The following is a 24,992-nucleotide window of genomic DNA, read 5'->3' on the forward strand; positions in this document are numbered from 1 at the left end:
GTAATAGGTGTTCAGAAGTTTTTACATGATATATTATATAGAGTTATAAGACACCAGGATTTATCGAAGATACATGTTTGTTAGAAACGCAAATTGGATCTTCACAAAACCTTTAATTGCTATATATACACGAATTTGAACAAGAGAGCACGCAATGGAGTATACTTCAAAACAGAAAATCACAACAGCAGTTCCTTAAGCACCTTTCAGCATCCAGCTTCTCCTCCTTTACCAGAACAACTGCATCACAGGCCAAACAATATTAAACATGATTTATCCATTAAAATTCCAAAGCTGAGCAAACTTATGATGTGTATTAGTACTGTACCATCTTCTTCTTCTTCTTCTTCTTCTCAAGATACGCGACAAGCTCCGCTTGTTGAGCAAGTGAGTCCTCGAGAGCCTGAATAAGCAAGGAGTAATTGATACAAATGAGAATTCTAACTTACTGTTTCTGCTTTTATTAACTCTGTATTCACTACCACGCATTCATTTCCATGGTGAAATACCTTCTTAGTTGCCATAAGCGCTTCCTCCAAGGCCTCAACACGACTTATAGCAGCATTCAACATTTCCTCCTTTTCGGGTGGCATGGAAACAGGCTTAGCACTCAAAACACTCACTTTATCTTCCAATTCAGCCATGCGCTTCAAGACAGTCATGTAATCTGCACCGGAGATGGCAGGTGACTGCTGTTCCCGGCCCTTCACCGACGTGTCATCGCAATAGTCAGGATTGGAGTAGATGGTGGCGTCGGTCAGCTTCCTGGGAACATTGCGTGTCACTTTAATCATGGTGACAATGCCCGTAACCAAAGCCATGACACCGGTGAAGAGTGGTGAGTTGATTGCCTGGGGAGCCTTGCAAGCATCATACTGAGTGTAGCAATCTGCTTTTGAAAATTATAGAAACTTTGATCAACATCTTGAACTAGCTGGATATATGCCCTGAATTTCACTCACGCAAGCCAAATTTCTCATATCGTTTTGTCACCAACATAATTATAATTAAAATTTGGAATAATCTGCAAGTCATGGTTTCTTGAGAAGGAAATAGTGCTTCTCAGGAGAAACTAATATTATCTTATAAAAAAAAGATAAATACATTCATGAAGGAAAACCACACAGAAATATAAAACAATATCTAAAATCAATTTCAAAAAAACTTTGTACAAAATCAATGCTAAAAAATATCGAAAACAAAAAAGACATTAAATCATCAACCCAGAAATAAAATATTCTCATATCACAATTAAAAAAAAAAACCCTTGGATCAATTTCAAAAACTATGACATGATCCTATTGCGAAAATATTCAAGATATTATTGGGGAAAAAAGAAGATAGAAGATTGCAAAAAAAAATCCAAATTAAAGATGCTTTCTAAAAAATGCTAAATCACAATATTATACATGCATTGTTGTTGAAGAAAAACATTCTCTACAGCTACAATAAGCACGTTAAAAATAATAAATATTACACTAATTATATGACAATGATAAGGAAATTACTTTAAGTACATGTGTTAAAAAAACTCATGCTTTATTAAAAAAAAACTATATATTAAAAAGGTCAGACCATCCATGCATACATGTGCTTATGGCTAGGAGATGGAAATTTGAAGACTCCTAAATGAAGAAAATGAAGAAAACTTTTGTAGATGAATTTTTAATGTCCTGTCACAATCTATATTCTTCAAACCAACTTCCGTATAAGCAAATTACTTTAAAAATAAATAAATATTATGAGGGGTGTAGCTCAACTGATTAGGTTTGAATTTACTTTCAGAGATCACCAGTTTCGAGTCTCATAAATCTCAGTTACTGGAGGACTTATATGGTTGTTAACTTCAGAGCTCGTGGAATTAGTCGAGGTACGCGTAAGCTGACCCGGACACCCACGTTAATTTTTTTTAAAAATTGCTTAAAAAAGAAAGCATATCCATTTTTTTTAATTATTTTCCCATTTTTCTGTTTAAATGTCCTCAGTAACAGTGTCGAATTGTCAATCCATTTCTCTGTTTCTTTTTTTTTCCAACGATTAAATTAAATGGTAAGATTTTATAAGGATATAGTAAAAAACCTAGTTATAAGATACCGTCCAAGTAGATGTGGCCTATCACGGCAGGTCCATGCGACCCGTTAACCCGGAACATGACCGGAGCTGGGTTGCTAAAACTGATATTTACATTACAAAACCTATATTTTTGGGTCTTTTTTAATGAAAAGAAAAGTCAAAAGTTGAGTTAACCTTGTTCAACTTGTATAATCTCCAACTTATACAAACTCCTAACCTAGCCCCAATTTATAACAAGTCCTAACCTAGACTTTGAGCCGTGTCTGACCTTGAATTAGATCTTATAATTATAATAAAAAAAATATACCAATAATTCATTCTTTATTTTTCATATAATTTGTAGTTCAATTAAAATTCAGTCAAAATCACAATAATATACTTAATTTAATCATATTAGCAAGTAATGTGCCTATGGAAAGAGCAAACTTACCATTGTTTACCACTTTTTTCCAGCTCATATCCACAGATTTATCAACCATAAGCTGATAGTCCTCTAGCTTGTAAGCCTGCAGGTTGAATTTTCCAGTGAAAAGGTAAAAGGAAAAGGCATTTGAACTGTCAGGCAAAGCGGGAATCAAGAAAATAAAAAACTAGCACATTAATTGTCATTTTTTTTTTTTGACAAAGTTACTCTAAAAAGATAATTACGAAAATGACATACATCTCTGGAGAGGTTAAGTTTGCGCTATTCCCAATAGCACAACCCTTTAATTATTTTTATTTTTATTTTTATTTTTATGGGTTGCACGAGTACTAACACAACCCTTTAAAATCTTTATCTTAGTATGTAATGCAATCTCAAGACTTTGCTACTTTTCTAATTATTTTTTAGATTTCTCTTGCTCGTCAAATTTCCTCTACAAATATGATAGTTAAAAAAAAACCCTGTTTTGTAAAAGCCTACATGGCCTAATAAGAAATAGTAGAATGATAAGATTTAGAGTCATGTTTAAGAATATAATAGATGTTATTTTTTATTTTATTTTTAACAACAACATTTTAAAATAGTAAAAAACACAACAAAAGATTTAAAGCTAAAAAATTAAAAATATTTCAGAAACACGATTGTATCGCAATGGCAAACATCAATTTAGAGAAAGTTTCTTAGACTTGTACCTGCTCAGGAACAAAGGAGGGTTGTGGAAGCTGTGGAGCTGACTCCACCTTAGGAGCCTCATGTAGCTGTCAATCGAATAGGAAGTAAGAGTCGCTCAAAACTCACGCCATGAAGAAAGCAAACAACTCAGAGCAAAGAAATAATTTGGCAGCCCAGACATGCCAAAAGGGGAAATAGAATGAGAAGTGAATATTCAATATTAAACCTTTGAGTTGCTTAGGTCATCCTCACAGATTGTTTTCTCATCGGGATAATGACTTCCGCATTTCTTCGCACATTTGTGATCGCCATTTTGAACCATCTGCAAGTCACTGAATCGAATAAGAAATCGAATTCTACAAGAAACTTAGATAAGATGGTCAGTTCAACTGTAGCAAGCAGAAGAAGTTGCTCTAAGAATTGCAGATCACCTTCATAATCTCTGGGTCATTCCAGGGGCCTTTATCAGAACGCATACAGCCTCCCTTGTCAGCACAGGTGCAAGTACCTCCAAGAAACTCCGGCAACTCACTGGTACAAAAGCCATCCGTTGCGATCAAAAGGGAGAAAGGAAATAAAAAGAGGCTAGGAAAAAAGGCCACATGATTTGTGAACAGCAAATAAGCATACGGGGATAGGTGATTACACAGGGTGTAACTTGGAGATCAAAAAGAGTGAATACAATTGTGACGACTAGAAACTGAGACGAGAAAGATGGTTGCGTAAACAACCATTTATGAACTTACCTGGCATCAATTATCTCAAGCAATTTGCTCTGATACTTGTTGCCAAGAACCTGGTGAATGATATATTGTAATTAGATAATTTCCTACATCAAACTAGCAATTCAGAATTGAAATGTGTACACTTACATGGATCTTTGCTGTGGTCTTAGGGTCAAGGAAAGATTTGATGGTATTCCACAGCATCCTGAATCCAGATCCCGCATTGATGATGAACATGCGGTTCAAGGTCTGCCGAGAAGCCAACAATTCACACCAAATCACAATTATTATGTCATTTGCTAGGAAAAGTTAATGCTTTCGCGAATCTAAGACAAAACACACAGGTTCGTACCTCAGGATAATTGTCACCATCAATCTTCTGAAGGCGAGAGATGAGATCCCTTGCAGCTTTAGTTAAGCTTTTGAGGCCCTGTAATTATTAATTCTGAGAGTGAATAACTACTTCTGGGGTAATTATAATTTGTATTATGGTCTATAAAATAAGGGAAAGAAAAGAAACACATGTTTGAAGGTCACCCTAACATTCGTCTAGAATCTTAAATCACATTCATACACATGATGACAATTGTTTTATTTACACACATCAATCATTATGGTTCAAACATACCACTCCTTGCACATCCAAGATGGTTGTACTTTGATCAATGTGCCTCTTTGCTGCTAGTGAACAAGCTGGAAACTTGGCATCAAAAGTTCTCTCAAACTCTCGAACATGGTATTTGACATAGCGGTCCATGGATGTGACTTGCAGTAACTTGGCAGGATCTGCTTTGCCTAATTGCTCAATGTAAACAGGTCTTCCTTCTTTATCTACTCCATGATGCCCTTGGGGATAATGTTCCAAGACTTCACTGAGTTCCTGGAATTCGAACCCCTGAAAAACAGGGAAATAGCAGGAAAAGAACCTCACGAGACTCGGTCAATGCTCAGTGTGGTTGTCTAGGTGGATTATGGACTAAATCAAGATAATAAAAGATCTTTTAATTAAGCCATTTCCATGATCAATACCTCCAAGACTGTGTCAGCACCAAATTCCTTCCTCCACTGAAGCATATCAGACCACATTTGCTTTGTTTTCTCGATATCGAATTTCCTGGCCTTCAAGAATCTACATTATCAGAGGATAAATCTAAAGATTAATAAAGTATACATACAGATTATTTATGCATTTCAAAATGGATGAGAATCAAATCTGGAAAAACAAACTCAATCGAACCATTGAGCATGAAACCAGAAGAAGAATAAACCTGAGCATCATATGATAATCATCATGCTTTGAAGGAAGCAATTCCTCCAGTATAAGCACTTGACGGAAAGCATCGACAACCTTTAGCTCCTCTACATCGTGCACATCCTCAATTTCAACGGACATGACTTTGCTGCTTCTGCGACCCTTTCTTGTCAATGAATGCCTGAATTTGTTGGAGGCACTGATTGCCTTCTTTTTCAGTGATTCAATTCTTTTCTTCCTCTCATCCCCAGAATGTTCCATCTCTGGTACTGCAAACACAGAGCAAGCACGGCTAAAGATTAACAAGACGCATCAGAATATGAAAGCATAAAATGGGCCTAAACTCGTACAAAATATCCACCTTAGCCATATATCCTAGAAGATGAGATACAAGCTCAAAACATAAAGGAATTGCCTCAACCAGAAAATACATGATGACTAACAGAAGTTGTTAAATTAGAAAAGAAGTGACCTTGATGAATAAATGATAGCCCTTTTCAATGTGACTAGTTGATAAAAACACATTGAAATGTAAGATTGAATTAGGTAGCTAACCTGGGTTGGGAGACAAAGGTACACAAACTGCTGTTGCCATTGGTGTGAGGAATGTGCTTTTTACATAAAAAACGATGCCACAACCAACCAAAAGCCTTTGCCAAATGTCTGCATTTCACCATTATAACACCACTTATAACATAACACCAAAAAGAGAAAAACAAATTACAAAAACACAAACACAAAACAAACAAGCAAGCAAGCAATTCTCTTCCTTCAACAAAACGAAAAAAATGAAGATCGAAAGAAAGAGAGAGAGCGAGAGGGTACCTCCGCAAAGGGTGAGTGAAAATGTGAGGAAGGGCTACAAATAGAAAGAAAAAACAAATAATTTGTGGAGATTTTTGCGGAGAGGGACAGTGAGGCGCACACGACGCGGGAAGGGAAGACAAGTATATCGGCAATTTTTTTCTTATGTTTATTTTTAATGATAAATGCTGATCTTCTTCTTCTTCTTCTTCTTCTTCTTCTTCTTAATGTTGTTATTCTTGACCAATTCTCATAAGCCATAGATAGTGAGTGGGTTGTTTTTTTAAGCTAGCTGTACTTTGCTAAGACAGGGAGATTAATGTGGGGAGAGAGTGGAAGGCCACCACTTTATTTCCTTGACAGAAAAATTGAAAATTATTTCCAAACAGCAATCTATCTGTCACATTTCCCTTAAAAAAAAACATTGTTCTACTTCCGTACAGACAGCTTAAGCGACACTTGTCTCTATGCTACGTGGCAATAAACAAACTCCGGAGTTGATCCTCTTTCTTGTCCTTGGATCAGAGAAATTTACCCTAATGCTAGTGTTAATGGCGCGATGTTTCATGTCGAATTTCTCTGAATCACAATTTGGCCTTGCTATGTTCTGGGTAACTATGATCTCCCTTATAACAGCTAGGGAAACTTCGAGGTATCCTTTGCCGTTCGATGTAAAAGCTGTAATAGTGACTGTTGGGGAAGAGTTGTTTTTATATTTTTTTTTGAAAATATATTAAAATATATTTTTAATATTCTAAAACACATAAAATTAATTTAAAAATTAAAAAAAATATTCAAAACTTTTCAAAAATATAATTAGACCGCAAGCCAGAAAGCCAAGCAACACCACAATATAACAGAGAATACCAGATAAATCAAAATGAAGTTAAAGAAGCACTCAGGCGAAAAACTTTAGGACAGAATGATTTGAGTTAACCCATCTTACAATTAGAGAGCTAAAAAACAACTGATATTCATCTTCATCTTTAATGCTTTTACATTTCAATGACGACTTGAAAACTGCAGAATATTAATAGTAACACCACCAGCCCTCGAGGAGCAGCTGTCATGCACATCAATTGGTTAGTCACATTTCCAACAAGCTATGCAGAACCGTAACTATCAGCTGGAAAATTTTGACACCGGTTTAAGTTTGTTGTGCAAGAAAGTATAATTATCTCTTAACTTTATGATGAAATCTCTAAACCAAAAGATCAAATGTCTTCAGCGAGTTGAACAAGTCAGGTTTTTAAAAACAAGCTCGTATCACTTGCTACTGGATATCACTTGCCACTAGCTGTATGTTTGAAATACGGAGCTGTTGCAACCAAAGTGCTATTCATTTAACTCCACATTTCCCATCAGGATCAGACAGCAATTTCAGTTCTCAGAAAATAAAAAAAATGTTCCTGAGTAATTTCCAATGAGGAGAATGAAACTACAGATATAATTGATAGAAATAACAAGCAAGAATAATACTACAAGCTCAAATTTCAAAAGAAACAGACAACTGAAGCCCAAAGTTGCAGTTTCCGGTTTTTTAATCTGAATCGGAATCAGGATTGGTAGATGATCTTACTGTCCTTCGACTGTTTTCATGGCAATCATCATCTTCATCATCTTCGTTATCTTTCTTCTCACTAATTATACCTGTAAGACAATGGTTTAGAGACTTGGCCGGGATCTATCAAATGCACAGCAAGTTGGACAGTTACCTTTTTTTATCAGTATAATCTCAAGAGTCCTAGTGGCAAAATCATCTTTTCCTCCTATATCTTGAAAGCCAACCAGTCTATCTATTGCAATCCCTTTACTGAAAAAGTGGACAGTACATATCTTAGTATAATACTTGATAAACAAAAATGTAACTTCTGCATTTCAATATCTGATGCAAAAATCAAATGTTATGGTCACAGAAGAGAAGATGGACATGTATAGCTTGAAGCATAACAATAGTACACTTTATCAAATCATTCAGTAATCATTAGCGTTGATTGGTTGACATCATTCTCCCCCCAACTACATGTCTGCCATTACCACTTAGTTTACAAGTAAATAGAATCATGAAAGCAAAGCCAAAATACAAAGTTTATGTTCTTCTCTTGACTTCAAGGAAACTATCGTTCAAGAAGAGCATAAATAAAACAAAATGCAACAAATGTGGCCTCACCTGAAAAGTATGACACAAGGCAATGTTTTCACTCCAAGTTTGGCAACAAAGAAGGGTGCATTCTGCATTTGATTTGGAAATAAGTACAATGTACGTCAACTCATTTTGCACACTCGAACAGACATTTGCAATAAACAAAGCTTTGATTTCAATTTAGCTTCCTAAGCAAACAACAAAAATTCAAGTACTGACCTCTGAATCCAGCTTGATGAATTTGGTATCAACATGCCTTGGTGCAAGAGACTTCAAATGCTTATCCATTATCCTAGGGTAGTTGATTAACATGATCACACATCATAGATCATAAAGCACATAGAATGTGTCAATTCCAGTAGCAAGTGCACACGTGCATGTGTGTGTGCGTGTGCATGTGCATGCAAGAGAGGATTTAAGTGCTATACTTGCATCGATAGAACTCCTTATGGTAGAAATGGCAAATTGCTTTCTCAGTCCCAGTGACTTCACCCAGGAAATCCCCCTCGCTTATCTCCCTGTATTCCCCATGGCCTTTCCTCTGTAGGGCTTCTCGTTTCTCGGCTTCTTTCTATTCAAACAAATCCTATGGTGAATTTTAGCAGTTTCAGAAAGCTTAATCATTTCTAAACATACATGTGGTAAAATAAGGAATATGAAATTATTACCTTGAGAGCTGCAATCCTGTCTGCATGCAATTTTTCCAGCTCTGGATCCTACAGAACAAATGCAAGCAACTTTCAATAAATGAGATCATGGAAAATGCAGGTACCAATATTAATGAAACATCAAACTTACATCCATCAACTCATCAAGGTCAACTTCTTCATTGAAAGAACTCGATGACTTTAACTTCTCTTGAGCAAGAATTTCCTGTAACATAATCATGTAATGTCAATAATAACTGTAAAAAACAATCAAAGATAAACAATTCAACGCCACATTTTTATTTGAGTATTCAGTCTGTCAGATCAATTCAATCACATATATCTTTACCAACCATGAATGGAAAAGGCTGATATGTACAGCCAGGAATTAAGTTTGACATCCCGTTTCCTCAATCAAAATCAGTATTTTATAATTGTTGGAAGCAAAGCCTTCTAGTTAAGAACTCTGAGAACACCATAATATATTTTAGCAATTCAACAAGCACAACAAAAGCAATAGGAGTACACAAAAAAGGTATGTGCTCGCACACAACCTGAAATGCATCCCCATCTCTGTTGCAACCTGTTAACTATCATTGGACCATATATTTGCCCCTAATTACTATTGATCCAGTAAACTGATCTCCCAATGGGCACGTACTCACAGGAAACCTGGAATTCTACATTCACTTCTAAATTTGGCAAAAGTTCTTCAATATTTCCACTTTAATCCCCAATACACTATCTAGGCATCAATTTGCCCAAAATTCAATCTTTTCTATGAAGCAGAAGTAAGAAAGCTTCCCTCTTTCTTCTATCAACATTCTCATAAAGCAATAAATTTCTTCTCCAATAAATTTCAAAGCCACACAAAAAACCTGATAAACCACAAAACATTAAGGGATGCAAAGTGGGTTTCCTTCATTGAAAGCTTAAAGTTGAAAGAAATGCAAAAAAAAGAGAGCAAGCTTTACATCAAATTCCTTCAAATAAACATAGACCCAACAGTAAGCAAAGACATGTGCGACGGTTTCGACAAAAACCCATTTGAGAAAATAAAAAAGAAGACAACTTTAAAGACCAAACCTTCTTATAATCACGAGCAGCTGCTGCTATTACATTGCCAAATGCCAAATTTGACAATGTTGATTTAACTGCATCAGGATCCATTTTCCTATCTGCAAAAAAACGAATCATAACACAATTAAGATTAGTGTATTAAAAAAGAGAATTAAAATATCAAAAAGAGAAAGTGAAGCAGATCTAAAATTGGAACCTTAGCAAAGTTCGATCTGAAACAGTGAGAGGAAGAAAATTAAGGGCAATGGAGGGGACTGGCGCTATGCTGGGGTTATTTTAATTAACCCACCCACAAAATCGAGGGACATGTCGTTTGCACCACCAATAGTTAGTTTTGAGTGTGTGAGACGACGTTTAGGTGCTGCCTTTTCGCATTTTTCATGAGTTAAGTTACCGGCAGTTCGTTTGCTACGTGAAGTACCATGTTTACACTGAAACTTTGGAGTTTGCAATTATTTATTTATTTATTATTACCATAAAAAAAAAAAAAAAAAAACCGAACTTTGATAGGTTTTTTAGTAAATTAATTAGATTACGAGTTGATTTCATCAAGTTGGCTTGATTATATCTAGTTAAATCTTAACTAATTTAATTTGAAATTTAATGAGTTATAAACAAGTCAAGTGATTTTAGCTTGATAGGATGTCATTAGTATAGCCTTAGTCAAATAATCTATGATTTTCAATAATAGTATCAATTATTTTTTCTTTTAAAGGGGCAATTAAGAGGATGAAGATTTTCAAAGGGGCTAATCAATCGATTTCAGAAACTTTTTACAAGAAAAATTTTCAACATAAAGAAAAGGTTCAGACACCGAACATTTTTGGGGGAATCATTCTTCGCTCACGATTACCTCTTGCAGGTCGAAGAATTCTATTCCTATTATTGAACTCATTAACTATTTTCTCTTCTTTTCATCATCATCAGTTCAGAATCTTCGCTTCTCCATCTTCAACTTTGCCTTTCTCCTCACTCTTAAACTTCATTAGCTTCACTATGCTTCCGCTTAAGGAAGTTAACAAGTCCTTGAAGGGCAACATCAGCATTTTCACTTGCTAGGAGTTCCTCTGCTACCTCTGCTGGGGTTACGTTAGTCCTCTGAATTAGCCCTTCAATTTCGTCGTAGAGATAATGGTTCTTGTCGCGAATGTCAAGGTAATTAGAAGCCAGAATACTGAATGCTTGAGGTGTGCAGTAGGGCATGTTAATATGCACATCCATTCTACCAGGACGCAGCAGAGCAGGGTCTAGCCTGTCCTTGTGATTGGTAGTGAACACAATGATTCGCTCATCACCGCAACTTGACCACAATCCGTCAATGAAATTAAGCAATCCAGATAGTGTCAACTGCAAAAAAGACACAAGAACAGAGTCAAATTAACAAATTAGGCCATTTTGTGCACAAACAATATAAGTTGCAGATTAGGAAATTTTAAGCTTGAAGGGAAATGAGTACTAACTTTGGAGTTAGAACCATCATTGTCATCCCCTCCTTGCTGCCGATCCCGTGTTTGCGCACTACAATCGATATCCTCAATCACCAAGATTGACCGACTCGTGGTGGACAGAAGGACCCTCCTCAGATCGGAATTAGAAGACAAACTACTTAGCTCCAAATCATAGATATCGAACTTGATATAGTTAGCCATGGCAGCAATCAAGCTTGATTTTCCAGTCCCAGGTGGTCCGTACAGCAGGTACCCACGTTTCCAAGCCTTGCCCACTTTCTTATAAAATTCTTTTCTTCCCAAAAATCTCTTCAAATCATCAACTATCATCTTCTTCAACTCTGGATCCAAAGCTAAAGTGTCAAAAGTAGAGGGATGTTCAAGATTTATGGATCCCCACTCACGATTATAAAGCTTAACAACCTTCTCCTTATCTTTTATCTCTTCACTCCTCTTCAAAACATGAGGCAAGTAACGATCCATAACTTTCTCTTTGTACTTCTTGTTAAAGGACAATTCAAAACGCCTTGTTTCTTCGTAGTCACTGTTTTCTGGCTTTGTACAGACATAGACCCACGTCAACTTGATATTCTCGTACACATCTGTAACTACCTCATCGTTTTCGATTGCGAAAGAGATGGTATTTTGTTTTGGTGTCTTGCCGATTTTGAGTCTCTCTGTTGATGGGCTAATTTTAGTATTGAGATAGATTTCTGCTGCATCATAAACTTGGTTGCGAGACACGCCAAAATGCTCATCAATGACAAGGGTGATGTTAGGGGAGAGAGGAGTGAAGAGGTAGGGAATGGCAGCGGATAAATAAGAGCGAAGCTCATCAGGGATTAGTTCTTTTTCCATGGAACGGATAAGCATGATTGATCCTGCAAAAGTGGTACAAGCAGAGACTAATGTGGATACTGATCGAGGCATGTTCGTTGGAGAAAACATGGTGATGGTTGCAAAGATTCGGAGAGGGCTGATTGTTTGTGATTGGTGAGAAATATGAGCCACTGAGGTCGAATTTATAGTGGTGGAAGTCATGGAAGCTATACTGGTGGTCTCTTTTTCTGGGGGCTGTACAGCACCCCGGTTTCATGAATTTTTTAAATTTTTTTTTTATTTAAAATTAATTATTATTTTATTTTATATTATTTTGATGTGTTAATGTAAAAAATAATATTTTTAAAAAATAAAAATAAAAATATTATTTTAATTTAATTCCAAATAAAAAAACATTTTAAAAAACAATTACTTTTCCACTCTAAACATTCATTTCGTATCATTTTTAGCAAGGTTATCAGCAGAGTGACTTAAACTAAGAGGCACTTGAACAATAATTCAAGACCTCACTTGACAAAAATCCTAATAAAATAATAAAAATATATATTTTAATTATACTTTATAAAATAAATATTGTTTCCACTTAACCAAAACCTTACATATAAAATAAAAATTATTCAAGGTCCAATGATCAGACATATATAAAAAAAAATATAAAATATGTCTTAAATATTTTAAAATTTTTCATTTATAATTTTGCTTGATATCCTATTTACGTTAAATCGACTCTGATCCATAATAAGAGAACGACACCGTTTGTCATTGTGTTTGTACCTGCGTTTCATCAAATTTTGAATTTTTTTTTTTGCTAAAATTGAGTGCGGTTTGTACTTTTTGGATCGTTTTGATATGCTGATGTCAAAAATAATTTTTTAAAAATAAAAAAAATATCATTGGTATGTATTTTGGCACGAAAAAGCTATTTGAAAAACAACCGCTACCACATTACCAAACACTAGCAACGTGATGGAATAGCTTACCAATTAAAGGCAGATGCTTACATGAGAAGGAGAGCAAATATTCATTGAAAGAGATGTGTTAGGGTGGGATGAGTCCTCATGGTAAGTTAAGGTGGATAGGGATGCCATATGTTTGGCCAAACTACACATACACTCTTTAACTATCATTGAGTTTACAATGATTAGGGCATTCATCTACAAAAAGTCTAGGGCAACTATTAAGTTATTAGATAGATCCAATCTTAACTTTTCATTTATGGAAATGATATTGCCATTATCTCTTCAACCTTTTTACAAGAGTTAGGTGTGTTTACCTAGGTTAATTTTTTTTTATTTTATAAAAAAATAAAAATGATATTATTTTAAAAATAATTTTAAAAAAAATCAACGAGTTTGAAAGGGTTTTTTCAAGTTGAATGGGCTGTGAGTGAACCTATATTTTTAACTAGGTCACACTAGGTTAATTCTTTTATTTTTATTGAAACCTAACTTGGTTTAAATTCTGAGTCAATCTAACTGATCGAATCAGATTTTAAAATAAAAGCACCCTCTCAATCAATAAAGTTGTTAGAATTTTAATTGATATTATTGATTGGTGAAGTCTGATCCAAAACTTAAAGGGATAAAATATTTTGTTTCTATTAGTTTGTTTTTTTTCTCGGGCCTTAATTTTATTACCCTTCATCTATCAATAAAAGTTATTTTTAATAAATATGTACATGTTAAAAAAAAAATAAAGAACAAGTAAGAATATGTATAATCAGAATAAAACTTTTTTTAAAAAAATCATATTATTTCTTATATATATTTTTATCTTTAGAATACAAGACAACTAGTTTATTTATGAAAGAAGAAAATGAGAACATTAAAGAACACTAGAAAATCCAAGTATATTGAAAAATCAAAAGACTAAATTCAAAAGTCATAAAGTCTAAAAGATTCTAACAAGCATTTAATATATATAATTATAGATTTTATAACCGAACATACTTATAGTTATTTTTTTTAAAAATTTCATGTATATTTTACATTCTCTCTAAATAAATTGTGAACCTAACCATTCAATTTATGTGTCATTCTATTACAGCTTCACTTTATGAGTATTGAAAAACAAAAAGAAACAACTCAAGTGATTTTAGCTTGAAAGGATGTCATTAGTATAGCCTTAGTCAAATATTAATCTATGATTTTCAATAATAGTATCAATTAAAGAATTAATTTTTTTTTCTTTTACCTTTTTTATGCTATTAGATTGTGTTAATTAAACTTTTGGGAGGTTACTGATACGTGGCCATTTTATGGAAAAATTTGATTATATAGTGTACAAAAGCCTGAAATTGGATTGGTGCCCGAAAAGTCGAATTAATTAAACTCCTCTAATGAATTTAGCATGCTCAATAATGACACTTTGGTTGCTTTATGTTATACTCCTCGCCTTTTTACCTTTAATCTTTTTTCTTTTACGACTTCAAGCAACATACGGCCCGACGGGTCGGCCATATCTAAAAAAATAGTTAATTAGAGTTGATTTCATTCGATTCGATTAACTTGTGTTTTGATCTATTTAATTAAATCTCATTAATTTTTGGTTTTAAAATCAAAACTTCAAAACAATATTGATTTTCTCTCTTTTTATTTTTATTTTTTTAATAGATTCAGAACATCTGACAATAGTTTAATAAATCACATCAAATCTGGTTTATTTCTACCGATGAGTGTGAGGTATCTTTTCAGGGATAATGATAATAATAATGTGTGTATTTGTTATTTGTAGTTAATAGCATCAAGGAGATTCCATTTAAGTTGCAGTGAGTGTCGTTGTTTTGTAATGTTATTTTGGGTAACCTTGGATGCTTCTCAATCTCTTATATATTTCTCAATCTATTTTTTAATAATGTAAAATATTAAAATTATATATTTTTATATTTAATTAGTGTTAGAAATTTAATTTTTTTAATAAAGTAAAAGATAAAGATAATAAAGTAACATATGATCTCAAAGTCAATGTGAATGTGAATGTGAAAAAAATTCTACTCTATGCAATTGCTTTGAACTTTCTTCTTACTCCATTAACAATTTCCATGACCAACTTTTCACAAATTCTAGACCATTTTTGGGTTTTATGTCCACGCGGTTTCCATCCAAGTCAGGTTCAATGCTTTTTCGTGATGCTTTCCTTTGCATGATTGCTACTAGAGAACTTTCTCATTTTTCTACACTCAATGACCAAAAGAACATTGCATCTAGTGTTAATGTATATATCGTTTAGCTAATTGGATGGTTATATGTTGTATTTATTTTATTTATAATATTTATTAAATATTTAATTAATAAATCTAATATTTGATTAATGAATCTTGAGTAAAAATAAAACTTTTAAAATAAAAATACTTTGTCGATGAAATTATAAGGTCATTATAATTATAAAATTCTTATTGCAACAAGACATTATTTCTAAATGTTTCCTCGTCAATACTCTATTAAAACTGTTGAGACTGATGCATATTATATTATTTCCTTAAGAAATAAAGCAATTGCTTTCATAAATTAAGGTATAAATGATACTTGAAATTAATATGTAAGTGTTTATCATATGATATATACTAAATTGATCTAGATGAAAATGCCATATAAAAAAATCATACATGTCTATGAAAAATTCATGTTATAGTTATATAAATAATCTTTAGAATTTTTTACAGTATTACACATTGGAATTGGAACCTTAGCAAAGTTCGATTTGAAACAATGAAAGAGGAAGAAAACTAAGGGCGATGAAAGGGGCTGGTGCAATGCTGGGGCTATTTTAATTAACCCACCCACGAAAGCAAGGGACATGTCATTTGCACCACCTCTAGTTAGTTTTGAGTGCGTGAGACGTCGTTTTAATTGCTATCTTTTTGCATCTCTCATAAGTTACTAACATGTCATTTGCTATGTGAAGTAGATTTGATGGGGTCTTAACTCGGTTTATTATATTGTAAGTTGATATATCCAGTTGATTTGATCTTATCAAATTAATTTTTATTTAATTTAATTTGAGTTATAAATAGATCAACAAATTTCATAGTTAATATGCGAGAATGGATTTATTTATTATATGATTTAATCTGAAATAAATTTAATTTCAAATCAATTTAAAAATAGACTAATCATTCAGCTAGAATTAAAAAATTTATCATTGAGACTCCCAAATATAGCTAACGAGGATGTTGTCAATGACATATTATATTGATATAGTTACATGCTGCCGAGTGTTGGAGTACATTGACTACGAGACATTAATAAGGAGTCAGTCTTTGAAGAAGTTAGGCCCAGTAGAGATCATAAAAGCCCCATTTATTTTATTGAAAATGAGTTTTTAGAAATGATTTTTTAATTTTTTTTTGGCTAAATTAACAGCTAGAGTTTTGTTTTGGCTAATCCCTCTGGAGATGCCTGAAAGGAAGGAGAAGATACAATGGCAGCCAAGTGCTCGGCCTCAATCAGCAACCTAACAGAGTGTTTATTTTTGTGATTAAACTTGCTCTTAAAATTGCTTTCCGCGCTAAAAAAAAAAATCAAATTAATGTTTTTTTAAAATATTTTTCAATAGTTTTGAGCAGTGCTGATGTTAAATATGAAAAAAAAAAAAAATAATATTGTTTTGTTGTATTTTCAATTAAAAAACAACTGTAGTATGTTACCAAATACACACGAAGCAGCGGAGGGGAAATGGGAGAAAAACATGATTGTACAGGCAGCCAAAAGCATAATCCACCAATTCCCGAGACTTGTGAAGACATTAGCAACAGCTAGCAGAGAGCTGCGGGCAAGATTGAAATCCTATTTACCATGAATGGCAACAGTGAAATCCCACCACAAGGATAAAATCTCAGTAGCTTGAGGATCAACGAAACAGATGAGAGACAGGAACCAAAACAAGAGTCCATTACAAAAAATGTAGAGATAAGATGGTCCAAGAATCTAAACAAATAGCAGGAATTAAGAACTGAAAATCTGCAAGTGAAGTGCAAAAAATCACAGCAGTACTCTCGTTGATAGCTGACAGCAAACCTGTCACAGGCAAGAAACAAAAGCAAAATTGGAGACTTTTACAGCTACTTTGGTTTTACATTATCTCCTGTATTCTCCCTTTGTCCAAACACCCCTCTAAACCAACCATCTTCCACCGGGAAAGACACCAAGTTCGGACCCCAACTTGCGTCTACAATTTTCGTAGATGGCATCGATTATCGCACCATTTTCCACTCCATTTCTAAATCTGAGAGAGATTCCATCATCAATCGCTCAATTTTCCACACACTGTTGTTCTCTCTAATAAGGGTTTCATGCGTCATAGCAAGATTTCCAGAAGATATCGAGAGATATCTAGCATATGAAGTGAAATGGGATTGATCCAGGTAGTATTTAACTTGCCTGGATAAAACTGGAGACAGAGCTCATGTAGCTTTTATCAAGTTTGCCATCGGGATGAGCTAAAACGCAATTTTAGGGACAAAACAGGACTTCTACTTGAACTATCAAGTAATTGATGCATTCGCTAAGAACATAGGAACTGGTGTCTGTTGCATAAACAATCAAGTACTGCCTTCAATTTCATAACTTCTTCATAAACCCATCATGATTTCTTAGCAGAGAAGAGTACTCGTTTAGCTGTTATATAGAGAAAGTTAACTCCTCAACAGCTCATTTTTTTAATTTTATGAGCTAAAATGCAATTTGGCAACACTGGCATTAATCAGCATCCACGTTATAATTGCAACCCAGAACCCACGCATACAAACAGAAAGAAACAATGCCAACAATAGTGGCTGCAAACTCACTTTTCCGATCTTATTAACTATCATATTCAAACTAGAAACAAGAAAGAGAGCTACACTATAACCATTAATGGAAGCAAGAAAGCAGACACAAACCAAACGGAGAACAAGTTCATTCCTCAATAAAAGAAAAAATAATAATAAATAACAAGTCTTTTGAGTCAGAAGCCTGACACTTGTAGTTGACTTTGCTCACTGTTAACATTCTCCCCTATACAGACCAGATGATGTTTCTGAAACAAATCACTTGTCCTGCAGCACAAAATTGGAATCAAATTGAAGGCAAGGAGCCTATTATTTTAACAGGTTGAAAGAGACAAGAATAAAAACTCCCAAAAGATTGGACTTACAATGGAAAGCAGAAACAACTCTTTTTGTAGGAATCTGGAAATCCAGAGTTAAATAAGTGGAGAAGGCAAAGATGCAAAAAACTAATGCACTAAAGCATCATCTATTATATGATAAGCACAAAAGAAAATGGTGTCCTAAAGTGATATATGATGTCAACGCAAAGTGAAAGGCCTTTTAGCTAAACTTAACAAGCATCTACTCTATGCAATTGCTTTGAACTTTTTTGTTACATTAACAGTTTCCATGACCAAGTTTTCGCAAAATTCTAGACCATTTGTGGGTTATATTTCCACGCGGTTATGCAAGAACACAAAAGGTTTCCGTTTCCGTTTCCATCCAAGCCAGGTTCAATGCTATTTCTTGTTGTTTTCCTCTGACAACCAAATTTCCTTCGCATTATTGCTGCTAGAGAAATTTCTCAGTTTTCCACACTCAATGACAGGAGAGAGCATTGCATCTAGTAGCTAGCAAACTAGACATCTCATAAAGAATTGCACATATAAAGTAGAGGAAAGCCTCCTCATTATAAATCATATTGGGCTTTGTTAACGATTCCACTTCGCCATTTAATGGACAATAGAGGAATTATGGAGATTGAAGACCCAAATAAAGGATTCCAATTTCAACTGCCATGGATAGTAATAGTACTTTTAAAGGGGCAATTAAGAGGATGAAGATTTCAAAGGGGCTAATTAATATATCTCAGAACATTTTTACAAGAAGCAAAATTTTCAACATCCAGAAAAGGTTCAGATACCGAAAACATTTTGGGGAATCATTCTTCGCCCACAATTTCTTCTTCTGACACCTCTTGCAGCTCGAAGAATTCTATTCCTATTAATTAACTTATTAACTATTTTCTTTTCATCAACATCAGTTTTCAGTTTCTTTGCTTCTTCATCTCCAACTTTGCCATTCTCTTCACTCTTAACTTCATTAGCTTCACTATGCTTCCGCTTAAGGAAGTTAACAAGTCCTTCAAGGGCAACATCAGCATTTTCACTTGCCATGAGTTCCTCCGCTACCTCTGCTGGGGTTACGTTAGTACTCTCCATTAGCCCTTCAATTTCGTCATAGAGATAATGGTTCTTGTCGCGAATGCCAAGGTAATTAGAAGCCAGAATACTGAATGCTTGAGGTGTGCAGTAAGACATGTTAATATGCACATCCATTCTACCAGGACGCAGCAGAGCAGCGTCTAGCCTGTCCTTATGATTGGTAGTGAACACAATGATTCGCTCATCACCGCAACTTGACCACAATCCATCAATGAAATTCAGCAATCCAGATAGTGTCAACTGCAAAAATGACACAAGAACAGAATCAAATTAACAAATTGGGCCATTTTGTGCACAAACAATGTAAATTGCAGATTAGGAAATTTTAAGCTTGAAGGGAAATGATTACTAACCCTGGAGTTAGAACCATCATACTGATCCCCTCCTTGTTGCCGATCCCGCATTTCCATACTACAATCGATGTCCTCAATCACCAAGATTGACCGATTCGTGGTGGACAGAAGAACCCTCCTCAGATCGGAATTAGAATATATACTAGTTAGCTCCAAATCATAGATATCAAACTTGAGATAGTTAGCCATGGCAGCAATCAAGCTTGATTTTCCAGTCCCAGGTGGTCCATACAGCAGGTACCCACGTTTCCAAGCCTTGCCCACTTTCTTATAAAATTCTTTTCTTCCCAAAAATCTATTCAAATCATCAACTATCATCTTCTTCAACTCTGGATCCAAAGCTAAAGTATCAAAAGTAGAGGGATGTTCAAGATTTATGGACCCCCACATGCCACCATGATCACCCCCATCCTCATCATTGAAAGGACACTCACGATTATAAAGCTTAACAACCTTCTCTTCATCTTTTATCTCTTTACCCCTCTTCAAAACATGGGGCAAGTAACGATCCATAACTTTCTCTTTGTACTTCTTGTTAAAGGACAATTCAAAACACTTTTTTTCTCCGGAGTGACCGTTGTTTTGTGGCTCTGTACACACAAAAGCCCACTTCAACTTGATATTCTCGTACACATCTGTAACTACCTCACCTTTTTCGATTGCGACAGAGAAGGTCCTTTGTCTTGGTGTCTTGCCGATTTTGAGTCTCTCTGTTGATGGGCTAATTTTGGTTTTGAGATAGATTTCTGCTGCATCATAAACTTGGTTGCGAGACATGCCACAATGTTCATCAATGACAAGGGTGATGTTAGGGGAGAGAGGAGTGAAGAGGTAGTGAATGGCAGTGGATAAATAAGAGCGAAGCTCATAAGGGATTAGTTCGTTTACCATGGAACGGATAAGCATCACTGATCCTGCAAAAGCTGCATAAGCAGAGAATAATGTGGATACTGATTGAGGCATGTTCGTTGGAGAAAACATGGTGATGGTTGCAAAGATCGTGAAACTAGGGGACCCTTTTGAGATTCGGAGAGGGCTAATGGTTTGTGGTTGGTGAGAAATATGATCCTTGGAGTTCGAATTTATAGGCTAGGCTATCGTGATGGTCAATTCTTCATAGTTCATATCCTTCTTCAGCAAGGAAATGTGAGTCGGTTGTTAACAGGAGCATGTGATTAGCTAGCTTACCCATTAAAGGCAGATTCCTGCATAATAAGGACAGCATATATTCAGTGAAACGAGAGGTGTTAAAAGGGATTAGAGAGTGTTGGGAGATGCATATGCTAATCCATGTTTTTTAAAAAATTAATTTTTTTATATATTTTAAATACTAATTTAAAAAATATATTTTTTTAAAATATAATTTTAATATATTCTATCATAAAAAATATTTTTTAAAAATAAACCTTTCTAAACAAAATTTTAGTACTCTTTGGAAGTTTAGATGGATATGGACGCCAGATGCTTGGGCAAACTACACAAACACTCTTTAATTATCATTGAGGTTACAATTAGGTCATTCATCTACAAAAAGTCTAGGGCAACTGTTAAGTTCTTATGATACATCCGTTCTTCAACTTTTTATCCATGGAAAATGATATTGCCTTGTATCATGAGTTATGTGGGTTTATCAATTCAATATTCTTTATTTTATAAATTAAAATAATATTATTTTAAAAAAAATAAAAAGAAAAAAAATTAATGGGTTTGAGCGAGTTTTTTCCAAGTTAATTGGGTAATGGGTTAATCTATTTTTTTTAAAAAAATCATATTAGATTAATTCTTTTTTTATTTTTATTGAAACTCGGTTGAACGTAGACTTCAAATCGATGCACTCTGTGGGATTTAATTTTAAAACAAGTGGAAAATAATAGCACTTCTCTCAATCAATAAATATTATTAATTGGTTAAGTGTATTTAATCTAAAACTTATTGGCATTGCATCATTTCTTCTCTTGTTTTCTTATTAAATTCCTCTATTGGTATAGGTCTTTTACATTTATGGTAATTTTATCATCCTTCATCTATCAATAAAAGTTATTTTCAATAAATATACGCATGCTTTTATTTTTAATTGTCAGAATTTCGTGCATATTTTACATTTTCTCAAAATAATTTGTCAAACTAACCAATATTCAATTCATGTGTCATTCTCTTACTGCTTCACTTTATGGGTATTCAAAAACAAAGAGAAACAACTCAAGTGATTTTAGCTTGAAAGGATGTCATTAGTGTAGCCTTAGTCAAACAATCTATGATATCCAATAGTAGTATCGATTAAAGAGTTAAATTGCATTGGATGTGATGAATCAAGTGATTTTGAAACTTTTTTTATGTATGGAGTATTGAGTTGAAACCTTAATGATATTTGAGGGTCTGATCATGGAGTTTTTCCCCCTCTGTCTCTCGCACGTCCCTGTTTTTTTATTGATTAAAAAGTGGAGGTAAAAACGAGGGAGACAACCTCACAAGCTCACAGAGACAAGTGATGAATTCCAGCACCATAGCAGACAAAAACGGTGGGTGGTGTCGAAAAATCGAATTAAATAAAATCTATATTTCATACGTGGAGAGAGTTTTGAAACTCCACTAATGAAGTTGACATGCTTAATAATCACATTTTGGTTGCTTTGTGATATGCTCATTACACTTTTAGCTTCTTCTTCTTCTTTCTTTCTTTCTTTCTTTTACAGCTTACAAGCACGATCCTGTGGGTCGGTAATGCCTAAAATATTAATTTAGAGTTGATTTGATCAATCCATGATGTGATTGATTTTGTTAAAATTTAATTTTCTTCTTCTTTTTAATTGTTTTTTAATTGATTCGTAGCATTTGACCCGTAATCCAGGTATTGTACAAAATGGAGTCCCAAATCAAGTTTAATAAATATACCTACAGGCTTCTTTAATGTCAAAAGAAAAGGATGGTAAGAAAAAAAACATCATGAGAAAAGGGGCTGCGTGCTAATGTTTGCGGCATCTGGAATAATAATAACAATAAAAGCCTCTCCCTGTCAAGTTTCTTCCAATCCAACTCAACCACACACTTCTTCACCTCCTCCCAAAGCTTTCCCCCAATCTGAGGAGGCCCCTGACTGGCCTCAGAACTCCAGCCTTAGGTTCCCGAATAGCAATCCCACGTTCCTGGCCATCATTTCGACCTTCTGCCGGAGCGAGTAATGCGCGTTGGCCGGCCCCCCGACCTGCTCTGCCTGGACCTCTACCAGCACGAGGGATAGGAGGTCGGACCTTAACCTCCTCTCGAACTTCATCAACCACTTCTCCACCTGCCGCTGCCAAGTAGCGACGAAAGGAATTCGCCACCCTCGGCTCACCCGCCTGAACCGCGAAGGCTATCTTCTGATGAGCATAATCAAGGAGGAGCTCCTTACGGCCATCTACTCAGAGAAAATCATACATGTGGGATTCCCTCACTTCGTTGGCGTACCTGGTGCGCACCATCTCCAGTAATGACTAGGACAGGGGGGCGGCCTCCTTCTCATCCCGCCGGCACTCTTCCTCATACTTCTCGAAACACAATCTGGTAAGGTCCTGTTCATCCATCTGCTTATACTCTGATGCAGGCCTGAACTCAGTCTCAAGCCTAGTGATGTCACGCGCCAACTCCGCCTGCTTCGTGGCGATCTGAAGCCTCAACTCTGTTATCTCATCCTCTAACTCAAACCTCCTTCCTTTCTTCTCCTCCAAAAAATCAGAAAGTTGTTGACTGAGAATGTGGACCAGAGCGACAGTCCCAACTTCCTGCCCGGGCCTAGCCCTCTTCCTCAGAGTTGCCTGCTTCTGAATGGTTCCGAGCTGCTCTGCCCCCTCCGGGGTCCTCAGCCAGCCACAGAACTTGAAGAACTGCACCTATAATTCTGATTCCAGAAGTAGCGTCTAACCCTAAGGGCGAAGATATCATCCCTAGCAGCTTGTTCAGTAATGGCGCAGACGATCTTCACACAACTGATGAAGCTCTTGACGGAGAGGAAAGAATCCAACAATGACTGCTGTGTCCACCCATCAATGGGAAAGTAACTGGAGCGCAAGGGCTCCAGGGTCTCAGCCAACTGTCTAGCGAGATCGTCCTAGCCCCAGGAAAGTAGTAGTTATGTGCAGGCCCAGCCATTGTGAACTGATGAGAAACAAGATGACCTGAAAAGGAAAGATAACAAACCCAAAACAACAAAAGAAATACACAGGGAGGGAGGGAGGGAGAAAAGAAGAAAACAGGGTTAGATCAAAAACTATAAGTGTAACGAAAGGCAAGGGCGGTGAGTCAAACGTGCACCTGTGAAATTTACATTGATATCAGTGCATTGGTAAATGAATAATTATTTTTTTAAAAAAAGAGGCGAGGATAAAGATGAACTTGGCAAGGCCAATTAGTTATTTCACTTTAATGATGGTTGTAACTGATGCTCTCCCTTAAACTTACAATTTAGCTTTATTCAGTTTATTATTTCTTAATAAATCAAAAAAAAAGTTGCTGAAATTAAATTAATTCTTTTGATTTATATTTTATTTTCTAATAATAATTACAAATTGAACAAAACTAAAAACCATACATGTCATCTTAAAATAATTCAATAAGCTTAAATAACAATTAATAACATAATTATAAACAATAAAAAATAAATACTTGAATCTAAAAAAATTAAAATGATAATGTTACTTCTCATAACTTACTAATATAGATGGTGTATATCCCTCTTCAATCGAATTCAAGAATTTAGTTCATAGTTGCTAAAAAATTAACAAAAATGAAGAAAGAAAGAATATTTTTCAACCTTGTTTCAGCTATATTTTATTCTATTTATCCTCTTCCTTGGTTGCAGAATTTCTTCAGGATTATTAGAAAAATTAGAAGTCTTCATGGGACATAATTAGTTTCTTCTTCTTTATTTGGTCCTTAAAGTTGAATAATTCTTTTAAAATTTATGTTAAAAACTGACTCTGCTGTTATTACGAATATATAGTAATTTCAACTCTGATACAACTTAGACTTTGTTTTCCAACCATCCCAGCTGTATTAATTCATCCATGGCATGTTAGAGGTTCGACCTACATCTTTTTGGGTCATAAGGCCAATCATTTTTATGTAAGACTTTCAATTGTAATAGAATACTTGGTACCGTTAGTTTCCTAATCAGATCAGAAGATTCATATCATCCTTCATATTGCATTTGCAGTTTGGCCTTCAAAAGGATTGTATCTGACTTTGAGTCCTTAATGAAAGTTGTATTCCTGGATGTGTAAATAAAATTGGGCTTTTGAATTGCTATTCTCGTTTGAATATCTAGTGTAAAAATAAAAAATCCTGCTGCTAGTAGGATTATAA

General features: G+C 34.9%; 4 protein-coding genes across 5 annotated transcripts; all 4 read right to left on the minus strand.

Moving 5' to 3' along the window:
• Nucleotides 1-33: 33 nt before the first annotated feature.
• LOC118063073 (phosphatidylinositol/phosphatidylcholine transfer protein SFH12) lies at nucleotides 34-6,910 on the minus strand. 2 transcript variants are annotated; one of them, XM_035076980.2, is made up of 15 exons: nucleotides 5,972-6,910; nucleotides 5,702-5,809; nucleotides 5,163-5,415; nucleotides 4,924-5,023; nucleotides 4,523-4,789; nucleotides 4,247-4,324; nucleotides 4,042-4,143; nucleotides 3,916-3,965; nucleotides 3,601-3,700; nucleotides 3,396-3,491; nucleotides 3,190-3,255; nucleotides 2,504-2,579; nucleotides 510-889; nucleotides 329-403; nucleotides 34-240 (listed from the first exon to the last, which is right to left on the minus strand). In XM_035076980.2, exons 2-15 carry the CDS (start codon nucleotides 5,739-5,741, stop codon nucleotides 229-231), a joined length of 1,695 nt encoding a protein of 564 aa, XP_034932871.1. In that variant the 5' UTR covers nucleotides 5,742-5,809; nucleotides 5,972-6,910; the 3' UTR covers nucleotides 34-228. The 2 variants fall into 2 exon arrangements, with proteins under 2 accessions (XP_034932871.1, XP_034932870.1); XM_035076979.2 differs by having other exon boundaries at nucleotides 510-892.
• A 359-nt stretch (nucleotides 6,911-7,269) lies between these two features.
• LOC118063071 (thioredoxin domain-containing protein PLP3B) lies at nucleotides 7,270-10,191 on the minus strand. The gene is made up of 9 exons (XM_035076978.2): nucleotides 10,017-10,191; nucleotides 9,827-9,918; nucleotides 8,892-8,966; nucleotides 8,762-8,809; nucleotides 8,522-8,664; nucleotides 8,313-8,385; nucleotides 8,121-8,182; nucleotides 7,666-7,763; nucleotides 7,270-7,600 (listed from the first exon to the last, which is right to left on the minus strand). Exons 2-9 carry the CDS (start codon nucleotides 9,908-9,910, stop codon nucleotides 7,491-7,493), a joined length of 693 nt encoding a protein of 230 aa, XP_034932869.1. The 5' UTR covers nucleotides 9,911-9,918; nucleotides 10,017-10,191; the 3' UTR covers nucleotides 7,270-7,490.
• Nucleotides 10,192-10,556: 365 nt separating this feature from the next.
• On the minus strand, nucleotides 10,557-12,274 carry LOC118063070 (AAA-ATPase At2g18193-like). The gene is made up of 2 exons (XM_035076977.2): nucleotides 11,281-12,274; nucleotides 10,557-11,167 (listed from the first exon to the last, which is right to left on the minus strand). Exons 1-2 carry the CDS (start codon nucleotides 12,214-12,216, stop codon nucleotides 10,796-10,798), a joined length of 1,308 nt encoding a protein of 435 aa, XP_034932868.1. The 5' UTR covers nucleotides 12,217-12,274; the 3' UTR covers nucleotides 10,557-10,795.
• A 6,638-nt stretch (nucleotides 12,275-18,912) lies between these two features.
• LOC118063342 (AAA-ATPase At2g18193-like) lies at nucleotides 18,913-20,892 on the minus strand. The gene is made up of 2 exons (XM_035077364.2): nucleotides 19,653-20,892; nucleotides 18,913-19,539 (listed from the first exon to the last, which is right to left on the minus strand). Exons 1-2 carry the CDS (start codon nucleotides 20,631-20,633, stop codon nucleotides 18,991-18,993), a joined length of 1,530 nt encoding a protein of 509 aa, XP_034933255.1. The 5' UTR covers nucleotides 20,634-20,892; the 3' UTR covers nucleotides 18,913-18,990.
• Between the last annotated feature and the right edge of the window lie 4,100 nt (nucleotides 20,893-24,992).

Source organism: Populus alba, chromosome 7, assembly GCF_005239225.2.
Source record: "Populus alba chromosome 7, ASM523922v2, whole genome shotgun sequence".
NCBI lineage: Eukaryota > Viridiplantae > Streptophyta > Magnoliopsida > Malpighiales > Salicaceae > Populus > Populus alba.

Coding starts and splice junctions, on each gene's coding strand:
- LOC118063073 (XM_035076979.2), bottom strand. CDS start 5,741: ATGGCAACAGCAGTTTGTGTACCTTTGTCTCCCAACCCAG. Junction 5,416..5,701: donor ACCTTTGTCTCCCAACCCAG/GTTAGCTACCTA, acceptor CTGTGTTTGCAG/TACCAGAGATGGAACATTCT. Junction 893..2,503: donor GAAAAAAGTGGTAAACAATG/GTAAGTTTGCTC, acceptor AATTTTCAAAAG/CAGATTGCTACACTCAGTAT.
- LOC118063071 (XM_035076978.2), bottom strand. CDS start 9,910: ATGGATCCTGATGCAGTTAAATCAACATTGTCAAATTTGGCATTTGGC. Junction 7,764..8,120: donor CCTTGTGTCATACTTTTCAG/GTGAGGCCACAT, acceptor CCACTTTTTCAG/TAAAGGGATTGCAATAGATA. Junction 7,601..7,665: donor GATTATACTGATAAAAAAAG/GTAACTGTCCAA, acceptor ATTGTCTTACAG/GTATAATTAGTGAGAAGAAA.
- LOC118063070 (XM_035076977.2), bottom strand. CDS start 12,216: ATGTTTTCTCCAACGAACATGCCTCGATCAGTATCCACATTAGTCTCT. Junction 11,168..11,280: donor ATGATGGTTCTAACTCCAAA/GTTAGTACTCAT, acceptor TCTTTTTTGCAG/TTGACACTATCTGGATTGCT.
- LOC118063342 (XM_035077364.2), bottom strand. CDS start 20,633: ATGTTTTCTCCAACGAACATGCCTCAATCAGTATCCACATTATTCTCT. Junction 19,540..19,652: donor ATGATGGTTCTAACTCCAGG/GTTAGTAATCAT, acceptor TCATTTTTGCAG/TTGACACTATCTGGATTGCT.